We start from the raw sequence: 14,071 nt of genomic DNA on the forward strand, positions 1-14,071 counted from the left end.
TACTAGGTTTTGAGTGAATGAATGGATTACTGCGTCTAACAAAGTGTATGTAATGAGAATATATAAGATCTAGAGAATATCCTATCAGCACAGGATGCACACCAAATCTCTTTACTTCAGGGAATAGAAACACAACACAAAGATGTCACCAATTAAAAAAAAAGAAAGATTATTACCGAACCAGAACTTTCACAACAGTAGGTAAGGTCACATAGAGAACACAACTTGGTTTCATTTAACGTAAAAAGATCTTTTGGGGGTCAGCCAAGGAGACACATCTTATGTAGCATCAAATTTCTACTTCTAAGCTCTGGGTTACTCAGGGGCTGTTTGTTCATAATCCCTTTACAGACTGGATTGATCTGTGACCTTGGGTAAGTCATTCTTCTCTCTTATTCCTCTTAAGAACCGTATGTTGAAAGATGATGTTGGGGAAGGGTGAAGTAGTTAAGGGCAAAAACCGAGCTAGCCAAGGTAACTTATATATTTGGGTATCCAAATATTGGAGACCTCTGGGATTACATTTTTTAATTGAGATATAATTGACAAATGACATTGCATTTGTTTTAGGTGTGCAACATAATGATTGGATATTTATATATATTGTGAAATGATCAATGCGAGATTAGTGAACATCCATCACCACATATTTTTCTGTGATTAGAACTTTTAGGATCAACTCTTTAGTCTTCATGCTGTACATTACATCCACAAGACTTCTTTATGTTGTAACTGGAAGTTTCCACCTTTTGACCACCTTCACACTTTTTTGCTACCTTGCATTCCCTGCTTCTGGCAAGCACCAATCTGTTTTTCATTTTTTAATTTAGATTTCATATGAAAATGATATCATTATACCCTCCAGGTCTGTCTATGTTGTTGCAAATGGAGTATTTTCTTCTTTTTTTGGTGGCTGATTAATATTTGCTTATATGCATGTTTATATACACACTCTATCTTCTTTGTCCATTCATTCTGTTCACTTTAATGTGGGCAGTTCTCCATTCACCTGGTTTTCTTCTCTTTGTATTACAGCCTCAAATCCATGCAGCAATACCCGATGCAGCCATCTGTGCCTGCTTTCCTCAAAGAGCCTTTACTCCTGTGCTTGTCCTTCCGGGTGGAGTCTTTCTCGTGATTCTGCAACTTGTGTGAGAGGTAGAGTATGTCCTTTAAGTATGCTCTGAAGGTGGAACTTGCCATCGAACTCTAAGGCACTTGCTGATGAAGTGTGTGCTGTTTCCTCTGATCAGCAGGTATCTGTGGGGTGTGTGCCGTATGGGGTGAGTTAATTGAGCACCATAAACAAAAATTGATTTACAATCAACCATATACAGAACCTCCATTACAAATGAGTTGTAATTGAAACATAGTTTCTATATATGGAGCCACTATTACGTGTGCCTGAGGTTCAGCATTCTTTAACCTCAAACTTTTTCTTACCTGGTTATAGGCAGGCAAGCTGTGATAATGGGAAGTTCCAGATTCTGCATTTAGAAATAAAAATAGTGGGTATTTGCGGATAGTTATCTCATTTAAAAAAATATTTATTTTTATTTATTTGTTTGGCTGTACTGGGTCTAGCTGTGACACATGGGAGTTTTTAGCTGTGGCATGTGAACTCTGCAGCATGTGAACTCACAGTTGCATGGCATGTGGGATCTAGGTTCCTGACCTGGGACCAGACCTGGACTCCTGCATTGAGTGTGTGGAGTCTTAACCTTGGACCACAAGGAAAGTACCTCCTTGTTTCATTTTTTATTCTCATAACCAGTAGTCAATAAAGAGTGTTACAGTATGGGTGTTCTGACTCCAGTTTCAGTACCTTTAGTATTTATTATTTTAAGGTGCTCTAAAAATGAGACTTTTCTTTGTATGAAATACTTTGAGTGATTATTTGAGCAATTTATTCTTCATCTCATCCTAGATATCTTACTGGGTTGATTGAAGAGTATGTGACTATTATACTAAGTACTCTAGGGATCGAGAAAGGAAGGATAAGATATAGTCAATCCACAAAGGGAATTTCTAAGAAATCATTTTCCTTTGCTTAAAAATCTAAAGAGGCAGTATAAACAAGTTTCTTTCACTACTCAGCGAAGAGGAGTAAACATATTTTCATACTGATAAAAATGGCTGTGGACAAGTTAAAAGTAAATGTTTAATGGTGAAAAATTCCTAAATTAAGAGAAAAGTAGTCTTAATCCTAGAAAAATTTAGTTCTCAAAAGGAAAATATATTCCTGAATCCAGGAAATTTATGGTGTTTACAGGATATACAGATGCAAGGTTACTGAAAATTTAATTCCATCAGCATGTAATATTTTGCAGTGATACTTTTGTGATGAAAGATTTTAATTATTGGTAATGCTTACAAAGGGATTGGCATTTGCAATGTTTCTTCAGAGATTTATTCTGAACCTAATCCTTGTTGACATTGTTTAATTTAGTGTGTCCTCAGAGTCTTTCAGCAGAAGATTAAACGGGGCTATAGACATTCTTTGTATAAAACATTCTTTCACCACGGAAAGATTGTTGAACTGTGCCTTGGGGATTGGTGTCATCTACATTACTATCTGATAGTGATTGATAAGTGTCAACCCTAAAAAATACCTTTTCTTATTTCACAAATAATTCCACTAGTGGTTTCCCATGGACTGATTTTTACTGAGGTGGAACTTTTTCAACATTTTCCAACAGGCTTCTGAGCACCAGTTGGGTTACTGAGTGCTAATTATGTGAACTAAAAAAAAAAAAATTGCTTTTTTTTTTCAACAAGAAGCTTAGAAGACAACATTTATAGATGAAAATAGTCTATTTAAATATTTGATCACCTTTAAAAGTTTGTCTGTCCAATGTCTAGAATATCTTTGGAAGTTCTTGTATAAGATTAAGTGAAAAAGCACAGATTGTTTAATATTGGCTCTATATTCATAAAATCATACATTAAAAAAATCTGGAGGACAGGATACACAAATGTCAATAGTGCTTACTGTTGGGAAGGGAGATTATGAAGTATTTCTATTTTTTCCTAATTTTATGTTATAAAATTTTAATGGGAGAGCTTTCTCTATATAAAATAGTTTTTTTTATTATTTATCAAATATGTTCTTCAAGTGCCAAAAAGCCCCCCAAACTCAAACCATCTTCCCAGCACCCCCTAATATTAAGAGCTGCACATCCAAAATAGGGTTGTATAAGGTCTGACTCTGGGAGGAACTATGCTTGGGAGTCATAAATGCCACCTCTAATGACAGCGTAAATTTTTCATTCCCGACGGTTGTCTTTTCACTTCTTTGCTCTGCTAACACTAATCTTAATTCTTAATAAGATAATGACATGAAAAATAAAAATGAGGACACTTTCTTTTCTCCTGATCTCCTTTCCAGCCAACGGATGCTGCTGTGCCTACTCTTTCATGGCCATGGTCCATATCCTCTGTCTGGCCCCCCAGAGTCCAAGTTCCTTGAGGATAAACCCGATTCCTTCACATATGCCCATGGCACACAGTGTCACTCAGGGAATGTTGAATGGATGACAAGCCTTTCAGTGTCATTTTTTGTTTATTTTCCATTCATGTGTTTTTCACATGTTTATGCCTTTATTGATATGGAGAGTTATAAAATTAGTCCTTTTTTCTTTGCCACAGAGCACTTTTCATGCACCTTCCTATGCCACCTGCTGTCTTGGTGGTCACTTCTGCCAGTGCAGCGTTAAATGATACCCTACCTCTAATCTATGGCCCGCAAATGCTCATTGGTTGTAAACCCTCTCAAACACACCCACAGTAAACAGACGGAGGTGCTGAGACCTATCCCTAGGGAGGAGAATTGGCTGAAGGAGTAGCGCTGGAGGAAGAGCTTATTAGAGGAGGAGTCCGGGAGGCCCATGTTTGGTGGATAAGAGATGAAGATTTTTCAGCCTTAAACAGTGCTTTAGTTAACAATTCTTCCAATTAAGCAAAAGAAAAATTACCCTAAAAAGAGCAGAATCAGATTTTGAGTAAGTAAAAATTCCCCTGTGAAATTGAGAAATATTTCTTATTTCTCTGAACTAATGAACATTTATAATATATAATTAATTAATCATTAAATATGATCTCAGAATAATTTCAGGGTACATTTGAAACTCATAATTTTTAATTTCTGTATTTAAATCAAATGTATTCAGGAGTGATTTGATATTCAATCAATAGTACCCAACATGTACTTTTTGCAGAACAGTGATTAAGAACATAGGTTTTAGATTCCAAGTGACCTTGGTTATTTTGCAACAACCACAAAAGGCTTTAGGGAGAGAAATTAAATGAATAAGAATTTGTTTGCTACATATTGTATAGCATGCATTCTCAATAAATGAGGATTGCTATTTTGATTATTGCAGTTGTTCAGAAAAGAGGAAAAGCAGCTGAGCGAGGCAAGGCTTGGGAGTTAATCTCATTGCATTGTTTCCTGCAAGAGTTGCATAGCTGTGGGAGGCTCCTTGGCCTCAGTTGTTTCTGAAAACAGCATTGCTGGTTGCTGTGAAAGACTAAAAGCTGTATATTGTAGTACTTTTCAGGAATAGTTGCAAATTTCAAATCTGTACTAGGTTAATCAATTGAGTCAATTCATTTCTCAGTAATGGAAATGTCAGGTACAAGGAAAAGCTAATCGGATGTAAAAGAAAGTAAAGAAAAAATTGTCAAAGTAATCCTGCTGAAGATGCACAGCTTCCCAAATGATCAAAATAATGCAAACACCATTTTTAGCCCATGAAGATTATGCAGTAATTAATCATTTTATACTTTGTCTTAATAGGTGATGTCTTAATAACACAAACTCACATTTCAAAGTTTTCCTTTTCTCACAGAGGAATGATAATAAAACCCTACTCATGAACTTTATTAGTTTTTTCATAATGGGCCTACAGTCTGGAGAAGATGATCTCTGAGAAAGGGACCTCATTATCTATTAAAGAGCCTACATAAAGTGACAGTTTAAATAAGATATTATGAAGATGTTTAAATTGCAATGTATAGATACTTTTGAGAACTTCAGAAGACACTCTACATATTTACTTATCTGTGCATCCATTTATTCATGTATGGGGTCATTCAGTTAGCAACTATTTATTAGACAACTATTCCAAGCTCTGGGGACATAATAGTGAGTAAATTGAAGGGGGTCACTGCCCTTTGGGAGTTAGAATCTAATGCAGAAGATAGACATTAGTCAAACAATAACTGGTACAGTTATAAATTAGATTTACTTAGTAATTAGACCCTTTCATAAACACTAGGCAACACTTTGTGGTATTATTTTCTAAAAATACTTGAAACTAATGAACTGCCATTCACCAAGAAGAGACTACAAATTTTCTTTTGCCCCAAAATGTGAAAATCCAACTCTCCCTTGCCTGAGTCATTCTGCATCTAGAAATGGAAGAACTTCTTGTCTGTGACTATCCAAACATGGATAGTTTAGCAGTGTGAATAAGGAATTAATGAAGTTTAAGGTGAATACTGATCCACCTTGGGTGAGTCCAGAAGTCTTTTATGTGAAATTGGTGATCTGGTGACCCAACTACCCACTGAAACCCAATGGAAAAACCTGAATTTTCTGGTGAAGTATCTATCATGCGTTATAATTATTGCCATGATCCTTCGGTGGCATTTTATCCTATCAAATGGTAATAATCCTTTGCCTCTGTTAGTCTAAATATCTGGGATATAATTTTGAGTGATATTCTGTTATTTTCACAGATGATCAAGCATTCCTAATAGTTGTAAGAAACAGTATAATTTTTGGAATTTCCCTTAATCCTGACGTGAAGACCTTTGATGGTATGGTGCCCATATCAGGGGTACGCAATGGTTATGATGTTGCAGTTGATTACTCAGAGCAATTCATCTATTGGCTTGAAAATCCAGTAAGTTTCGAATAACATTCCAAGTAGGTAGCTTGTTCTTGAAGAGCCTACCTTCACGGAGGCCTTCTTACATTTTTGCTTGCGGGTGTCGGGGTGGGAATGACCCATACAGAAATTAGTTTAACACTAAGCCTTTTTAAATTCAGTGAGGGACTTCAATGGGAAGTTGACCTGGAGCAAAGACCCAATAATAAAGACGTTTAAGCTCTTGGGTGCATTTATTCAACAAGTATTAAGTGACTACTACTTTCCCTGCAGCGAACTGGCTGCTTCCAACTGCAGAGTACATGCTAAGAGGAAGCAGTAACCAGGTTTGTTCTTGAGCTTTAATCTAGTGGAAGATATTAGACCAACATAAGAATGATCTTCACTTAAGACCAAAGGCAATAATTCCCTAAGGGAATTTCAGGAAAACATCTGATGTGGCTGCTGTGGCCTTCACTCAGAATCTTTGTCTCTAGGAGAAAAGAGAACATTCCTCCAACTTCCTTCCCACTGGGACTCTTTCTTTACCTATTAGGGAAGAAACCTGTGAGAATGGGGAAGGGGCAAGCAGAACATGAATGGTTCAGTGTTGCTGGCATTAGTGTTTTACACAGTGAGCCCACCCAATGGCGCTGGCACTTTGCATTTCTTCCACGCATGAAGTATCTTAAAGCCACTGCAGTGAAGAAGCTGTGACCTTCAAACAGCTCACCATTCCTTGTCTTTCTCACCAGGGTGAAATTCACAGAGTGAAGACAGATGGAACCAACAGGACAGTGTTTGCTCCTCTGTCAAGTTTGGGGGCTTCTGCGAGCCTGGCCTTAGACTGGCTATCAAGAAACCTTTATTTTACCGATCACGTGACTCGATCAATTAAGGTAGTAATTCCGTAAAACTATTGACACAAACACTGGTTTCTGATTCATGTAAAATTTCAGGAAATGCTGTCATATGGAGGAAGGAAAAAGGGATATTAGTAATAGTTCTCTGAAGACAAGGAGAAACCTAAAAGCTGAAACTTTCTACTGGGCTATTTTGTCTCCACCTGAGTATCAATGGCAGCCTGTTAATAATTTAGTAAATAACAATTTATTAAAATGTATACAAAGATAAATAAAAATTATGTAACAAATTCAGCGTAAAGGGAAGCTTATAGTAAGCAAGGCCCATTTTCATCATCTTTCCCCATCAAGTATCCAATGCTATTTCAGTTCTAAGCCAAATTTATAGATTGCCATTGTTCTAAGATGGAAATCTATGACTCTAACAGTGAAACAGAAAGTAGAAACTTGATTCTAATTCCTTTGATGCTTTCCTTAGTGAGATAAGTGTTCTTTTCACTCTAATTCCCAGAAGAAATTCTATAGGGGCACAAGTATGAAATCACATGAAGTAACTCAGAGGTAACTTGACTAGTGTTGGTTTACTCCAGTCTGGGATGAGGTTAAGACATGTGAGGGATATTAATTCAGAGTGAGAATGAGAATTCCTAATGCAAAGGGGCAGTCTTGGGAATGTGACAGTAAGGTGACAGTCCACTGCTCTGGATGAAGCATCAGTTAGTCGGTTCTCTTTGGGACATTCAGAAAGATTGATGTTAACAATGAGGAAGCTGCACAGTAGCCTTCCTCAGTAGCCTCCAGTAGCCATCCAAACCTTACAACATTGCTGAGGGCCAACATGAGCAGTAAACGGTCACAGTGACAGGGATATTCACCGTATGTACTCAGTATCCTAATCTCAAGCCAAGTAGAATCAGCAGCTCCTAACATGAAGGGAAACTTGGAGGCTCATCTGGTTCAAGCTCTTCATTTGGTAAGAATGTTAAGCCCACAGAAGTCAGCTTCACTACCCTGATTCCGGGAGGTGGGGTAGGAAGGGGTGGGTGGTCTGATTTTGCCTTGTTGTAAACCACAAGTTCAGCAGTCCATCCTGCTTCGACCCCCTTGAACAGTGACAGAAGGTATTTTGCACAACTTCAACCAAAAATATCACTGGCCCAAGACAAGGCAATATGTACTGCCCAAGACCTTTAGTACCAAACTCACATTCTCTAGAGGCCACTCAGGAGAGTACAAAACTGGCTTCTTTCCAAATGGCAATTAATCTGCTCCTGTTTTGTAAAGAGGGTCTTCTCTTGTGGACTGATAGTCTTTCAAGAGCAGGGCACTTGTCTCCTCCATCGGGGTTAGATAGCACCAGTTGAAGAACTGAGTATGTGCGTGTGCGTGTGTGCGTGTGTGTGTATTGGTGAGGCTACTTTAACCATGGAAACTTAAATTGTGCCCCAAATGCAGCAAGGTCCAGAGGAAAGAAAGCTTGCTTTGGAGTCCTGGCTTCGAGTCTGGCTTGTTTGCTCATTTGTCCATTCATTCAACAAACACTAGTAAATGCTTTCCATGGATCAGTGCCATGGTTGTGTGTATGTTCAGTCACTCAGTCATGTCTGACTAAAGATCCCATACAGTCCCAGGACTGTAGCCTCAGGCTCCTCTGTCCATGGAATGTTCTAGTCAAGCATACGGGAGGGGGTTGCCATTTCCTTCTCCACAGTATCTTCCTGACCCAGGGATTGAACCCTGATCTCCTGCATTGCTGGCAGAGTCTTGACTGAGCTACAAGAGTCTGAGTAACTCATGTTGGATCCTAGCTTTTCCACTAGGGGTAGCTGTGTGCTCACTCACTGAAAGCAATTTTGTGACTGAAAAGTGAAACATACAGAAAGGCCGTCTGGGAGAGAGCTCCAGCTATTCCAAAAAACCAAGGAGACTTTCCTTTGAACCAAAGACATCCTTAGGAAAAGGAGAGAAATTGTAGCCGCAAGAGGCAAATTGAAAAACTTCTTTTTAATCCAAATAGGAGAAAAAGCTGTTACACAGGAGAGAGAAAAAAAGAGTGAGAGAGAGAAGGATGTGTGTGTTTGTGTGTGAAAGAGTGAGGGAGGGAGAAAGATGTCTATAGATAGAAAGGCAAAGATAGAAACAAATATTAATCAGTTTGTATTGAAATACGATTTTATAGAAAAGACTGTGCAAATCAAGAGGCGTTTTCTTATTTCTTACGAGTGTTTCTCACCTCAGACTGTCTCAAGTGCATACTAAAATAGCCTTGTTTCTATAGGAAACTGCTTCTGGTCCAGCAATGCATATCTCTCAGTGGTGTTTCACAGTGGTATAACACTGTAATTACAACAATTCAAGCAAGATTGCTTAAAAACATAACAATAGGAAAACCACAAATCCTCTCTAGGCCTCTTCTTTATTACCTTGTATGGGCATAATAATGGCATCCATCTCATAAAGTCACTGTGAGGATTAAATCTGATAGTGCTTAATATAATGCCTGCTATATCGTGGGTTCCCATAAACAGGTCGATAAAAAACATTGACTTTAGTTGTGCTGGGTGCTGTGCAAAGCACTTTACATGAATTGTCCCATGTTGCTGGAACCTCTATGCAGAAGGGACCATTATCTTCCACACTTGACTAACGCAGTTCAGAGAGGTGAATTTACTTGCTTCAGGTCTTGTAGTCAGTCATGTAGGATCTGGCAGGGCTGGCATTGGCACACAGGCCATCAACGTGGCACAGAACTCACTCAAGTGAATTAGATGGTTTGCTCAACAGTGTTTGCAGTGATGGACCACTGGGTGCTCTGGTCCAGTCATCAGGGCACAGGAGACCTGTGGGGCTCCCTTTGGACGGTTCTCATCTTTTTCTGAAGGCATTTTGTAGTTTCACCCAGGCAGTGATCCGCATAAATAGCTTCTCCTGAATTTTTAGATAAATTGCAAATAGAAATTTGAGAGGTGATGTCATTTTCTTACTCCCATTTTCTATTGAGCTGATTTTTCTCATAGCTCTGAGATGCAATTAGGGATTATCTACCATGAAAACCCTCTCATTCACCCCAATCATAGTTTGAATTTGTTGTGTGTTTCAGTTTTCCTTCATCTTAGCTTTCTTATTTTCCTCTTATACAGGTTGTGACACTTGGAGGAGATGTCAGTTACGGGAAAACCCTGGTTACCAATGATGGCACGAGTCTTGGAGTTGGTTTGCCAGTTGGCATAACTGTCGATCCTATTAATGGGTGAGTGTTCATTCAGAAATAGCATATGTCTTCTATACAGCAGCACTTTTGTTAGTATTATGATCTGATAAAATAGAAGATTTCAAACATAGGACCTCTTCTGATTTCATATGCCAGCATTTGAAAAATATAGATCCCAGGCCTTCTCTGGTAGCTCAGTGGTAAAGACTCCGCCTGCCAGTGTGGGAGATGTGGGTTTGATCCCTGATCTGGGAGGATCCCACGTGCCACAGAGCAGCTACACCTGTGTGCCACAACAATGGAGCCTTTGCTCTAGAGCCTGGGGGCCTCAACTACTGAAGCCCGCCTGCCCTAGAGCCTGCACTCTGCAGCAAGAGAAGCCACTGCAATGAGAAGCCTGTGTACCACAACTACAGACTAGCCCCTGCTCGCCCCAACTAGAGTAAAGCACGCATGCAGCAAAGCCCCAGCACGGCCAGAAAAAGAGAAACAAATTATATAAACAAGAAGGAGAAGGAAATGGCAACCCACCCCAGTATTCTTGCCTGGAGGATCCCATGGACAGCGGAACTTGGCTGGCTACAGTTCATGGGGTCGCAAGAGTCAGATACGACTTGGTGACTAAACCACCACCACCATATAAAAAGAAAATATAGATCTCGGTACAAAAGAAATAACTGTTAAGTTATATGTGATATGTATCTTTCAAATTAATAACCCTGTATTTCAAACAGGCAAGAATTTCAGGCATTTTAAAATAGAGTGAACAATTATATATTTTGACTTTGAATGAATGTGGAAAGCTTGAAATAGACCTTGAAGGGTGAGAAGACCACCAGTAGATGGAGGATGGCTTGCAGCTGAGAAGTGGTACTTGAGGCCAAAGAGCAGTGGAGGCCCAGAAGCATGGTGGTACTTAGCATGATTGTGTAGAGGGCGGGAACCAGAGACTTCGAGTAAGGGACAGTTGGCTAGATGGGAGAGATACAGCAGCTAAAGCCACCTGGAGATGAATCAGGGAGGGGCTAATTAATGTCATGCTAAGGAGTTGTACTGTATTTTTTTTTTTTTTTTTTGAGAAATAAGGAGCCAGCAGGAAATTTGGAGGAAAGGAATGATAGAACCTAATCTGTATTTTAGAAAGATTAATCAGGATTGGAGTGGCAAGAGTCAGGGGAAAAAGAAAATGTTTAGCTAGTGAAGAGAGTTCTTAGCTAAGGTTAAGTAACTTAAATTTTTAGTGAACTCAAAATTCATAAGAGTTTTGTGATTTTGTCCAGAAAACTTTTGGCAACCTGGAATGGGAGAGGAGAAAGAGAATAATGACAGGTACTTACGGTGAGCAGTTAGCAAGTAAAGGAGATCATGAGAATAAATAAGAGTACTGTTAAAACAGTTAAAATGGTATGAGGTCCAGGCATAGAGGGATTGAAGGTTTGAGAGCTCAGACAAATTTTAAGGGCAGAGGATAGGTTCAATGGAAGAAGTAAAATAGGAGAAAGGAAGAGATGGAAGAGTTTGGTTGAATTTCAGAGTTTGAAAACTTAGAGGTAAAGAAGTTTAGAATTGAAGAGTAGGTTCATGGGAAGGGTATATTGGATTGATGGTGAAAGAAAGATGCCAATAAAGATGATTGGAATTAGGGGTTTGAGGAATCATAGAAGAGTTTGAGAGGGCTGTCTGGTGAAGCAGGAGGTGAGTTTGAAAGGAATGAAAACTTCTAGAAAACTCATGTCTAGAAGTTATGTCCTCAATGGAAATGGAAAGCAACCTTCACATAGTTTAATGAAATTGGTAATTCTGTGTGCTGATTAGGATTCATGTGTATACAATGCATTTTCCATCATGAAAATTGGAAAATTAAGTAGCTTATCTTGTGGTAATAGATTTGGGAAAGAAATAAAGAAGGCTGAGAGGTGATCAGGGAGGTACCTGAATACTTTTGCATTAGCTCTTTCTTTTCTGGTGTGCTTAGCAGTATGTGAGTCTGGAACTGATGGTTGATACAGGCTTTTTAGTCCATGAACTTCCTGTGTGACCAAGCTAAAGGATTGTCCATCAGTGGAAAATGGTGTCCTGTGTCAGATTTCATTTTAAGTGGCCTCTCTCCCAGTAATAACTGGGAAGTATACAGACATTAGAGAACACTAGTTATGGACTCCTCCATGCTGTATGTAACAGGATATTGACATTTCAGACTTCCTCCATTGAATGGTGTGCCTCCTGAGGACAAGAAAGGTTGGTTTTTCATTTAAATATATAGTGAAAATGTTTCACTAAATACCTTTATTTTTCATGGTTGTAGGAAACTGTACTGGTCAGACCGAGGAACCAACAATGGCCTTCCCCCTAAGATTGCCAGTGCCAACATGGATGGCAAATCTCCAAGAACTCTCTTTACTGGGAGCCTTGAAAATGTGGCATTCATCACCCTTGATATTGAGGAGCAGAAACTCTACTGGGCAGTCAGCAGCACGGGAGTGGTATGTGCCCCATTCTAGTCTGTTGGTCTTCGTTGCGGAACTTGGGCAGTTGACATCCATTGTTCTGAGTTGTCTGGCAGTGGTTCTCAAACAATCTCAGCCACTTTGGGGGGCTTCCCAGGTGGCACTAGTTGTAAAGAACCCACCTACCAGTGCAGGAGACGTGGAAGAGATGTGGGTTCGATCTCTGGGTTGGGAAGATCTGGAGAGGGCATGGCGACCCACTCTAGTATTCTTGCCTAGAGAAACCCTTGGACAGAGGAGCCTGGTGGGCTACAGTCCATAACATCACGACTGAAGCGACTTAGCATGCACGCACATGCACCAGAGGACTTATTGCCCTTTCTCTCCATAACTTCTTTCCTTGAAGTCCAGTTCTTTACAGAATATTATTTTTTCCCTTTTTCTTTCTTTTTCTTCAAGATAAATTCCATTTCTCATTCCACATTTGTCTTCTAAGAGCCTTTTCTTTTTAAACAGAAAGCTTCTGAGCTCAATAGGCATCTGTTCACAGATGCCTGTTATTTTCTGGTAGGTGTAATGTGTGAGGTCTCCCTTTCTTGGTCATTTTAAACTTCAAGATGAAGTTCATTATAATCTGCAATAAAAAATAGGAAGTATACAATTTCATTCATTCACAGAAATAACACTTGATCTTTACTATTGTGCTTATGTAGCCGATCTGGAACTAGGCACAAAGAAGGTACTCAGTAATAATTATTGATCAGCTACAGTATTGTTTTGGTTGTTGAATGTGTGCTAGTTGCTTCCTTGCTTTAGAGAACAGGAGTGATTTCAGGTCTGTTTATGACATAGACGCTTTTCAAAAAGTGGTCCAGTAGATTTGATTTTCAGTTCATGATAGCTTGACGAGGACTCATCTCACTCTTAATATGTGATTATAATGAAGAAATGTAGTGATGTGTGTGAAAGCCCTTTACAGAAGTACTTGCCGCATGCTGTAATTTCTACATACAAGTTAGGATGTCCCAGACCAGACTACCCAGCAGCTCCCACTTCCTGTTTCCACATCTGCTCTGCTCTCCGAAATCTGTGAGCCGGTTGGTGGTGTGACTTCCATCCTTTCTCCTAGGCTAGAACCCTCATATTCCTCCTTCACTCTATTTAATCATCACAAAAATCCCGGCAGTTTGTCCCTGAGCGTCTTCTCTCACTCAAGTCCAGCCTTTTCTGCCACCTGCACCATTCTGAACCCCTTCTCTCTTGCTATCTTGGTAATGAAACTGCTTTCATGATGGAGGCATGTGGTCTTCATAAAACTACAAGGAACCCTGAGCCCTGGCCCAGATAAGTAGCTCCAGATTCCTGAGCCAAGAGTGGTCAGCTCATCTGGTCCCAGTTACTCCCTCAGCAGCACTCCTCAGAGATTATCTCCCTTGTGCTGCACCCTTCTGGAATTTTTGTTGGTTTCCAGGACATAGCCTGCTCTTGTAACTGCTGGATTCCCATGTCAAGAGAGGCTGGGAGTGACACCCATTTGTCTCTCTCGCCAGCAGTTCAGATCCTGACACAGAGGAAGATCAAACCAGCTATGTCTATAATTTTTTTTTCTTCCAGAGCAGACTGCTTATCACTTCCTGTTAGGAACTTCATTCTTGAGTTCTTCTCTAGTTCACCACA

The 14,071-nt window shown here is 39.5% G+C and overlaps 1 protein-coding gene across 2 annotated transcripts in view; it reads left to right on the top strand.

Annotated features, from left to right (window-relative positions):
* The window catches only part of LRP2 (LDL receptor related protein 2), a 182,818-nt gene that overhangs the window by 98,046 nt on the left and 70,701 nt on the right, over positions 1-14,071 (top strand). For both annotated transcript variants that reach the window (XR_006058749.1, XM_042243763.1), the window contains exons 31-35: positions 1,036-1,158; positions 5,743-5,909; positions 6,629-6,772; positions 9,877-9,986; positions 12,253-12,430. Coding sequence is in view for 1 of the 2 variants with exons in the window: in XM_042243763.1 (XP_042099697.1) it covers positions 1,036-1,158; positions 5,743-5,909; positions 6,629-6,772; positions 9,877-9,986; positions 12,253-12,430 (722 nt within the window). In the remaining variant the exon portion in view is untranslated. The remainder of the gene's footprint in view (positions 1-1,035; positions 1,159-5,742; positions 5,910-6,628; positions 6,773-9,876; positions 9,987-12,252; positions 12,431-14,071) is intronic.

This window comes from Ovis aries, chromosome 2 (assembly GCF_016772045.2).
Source record: "Ovis aries strain OAR_USU_Benz2616 breed Rambouillet chromosome 2, ARS-UI_Ramb_v3.0, whole genome shotgun sequence".
Classification (NCBI taxonomy): Eukaryota; Metazoa; Chordata; class Mammalia; order Artiodactyla; family Bovidae; genus Ovis; species Ovis aries.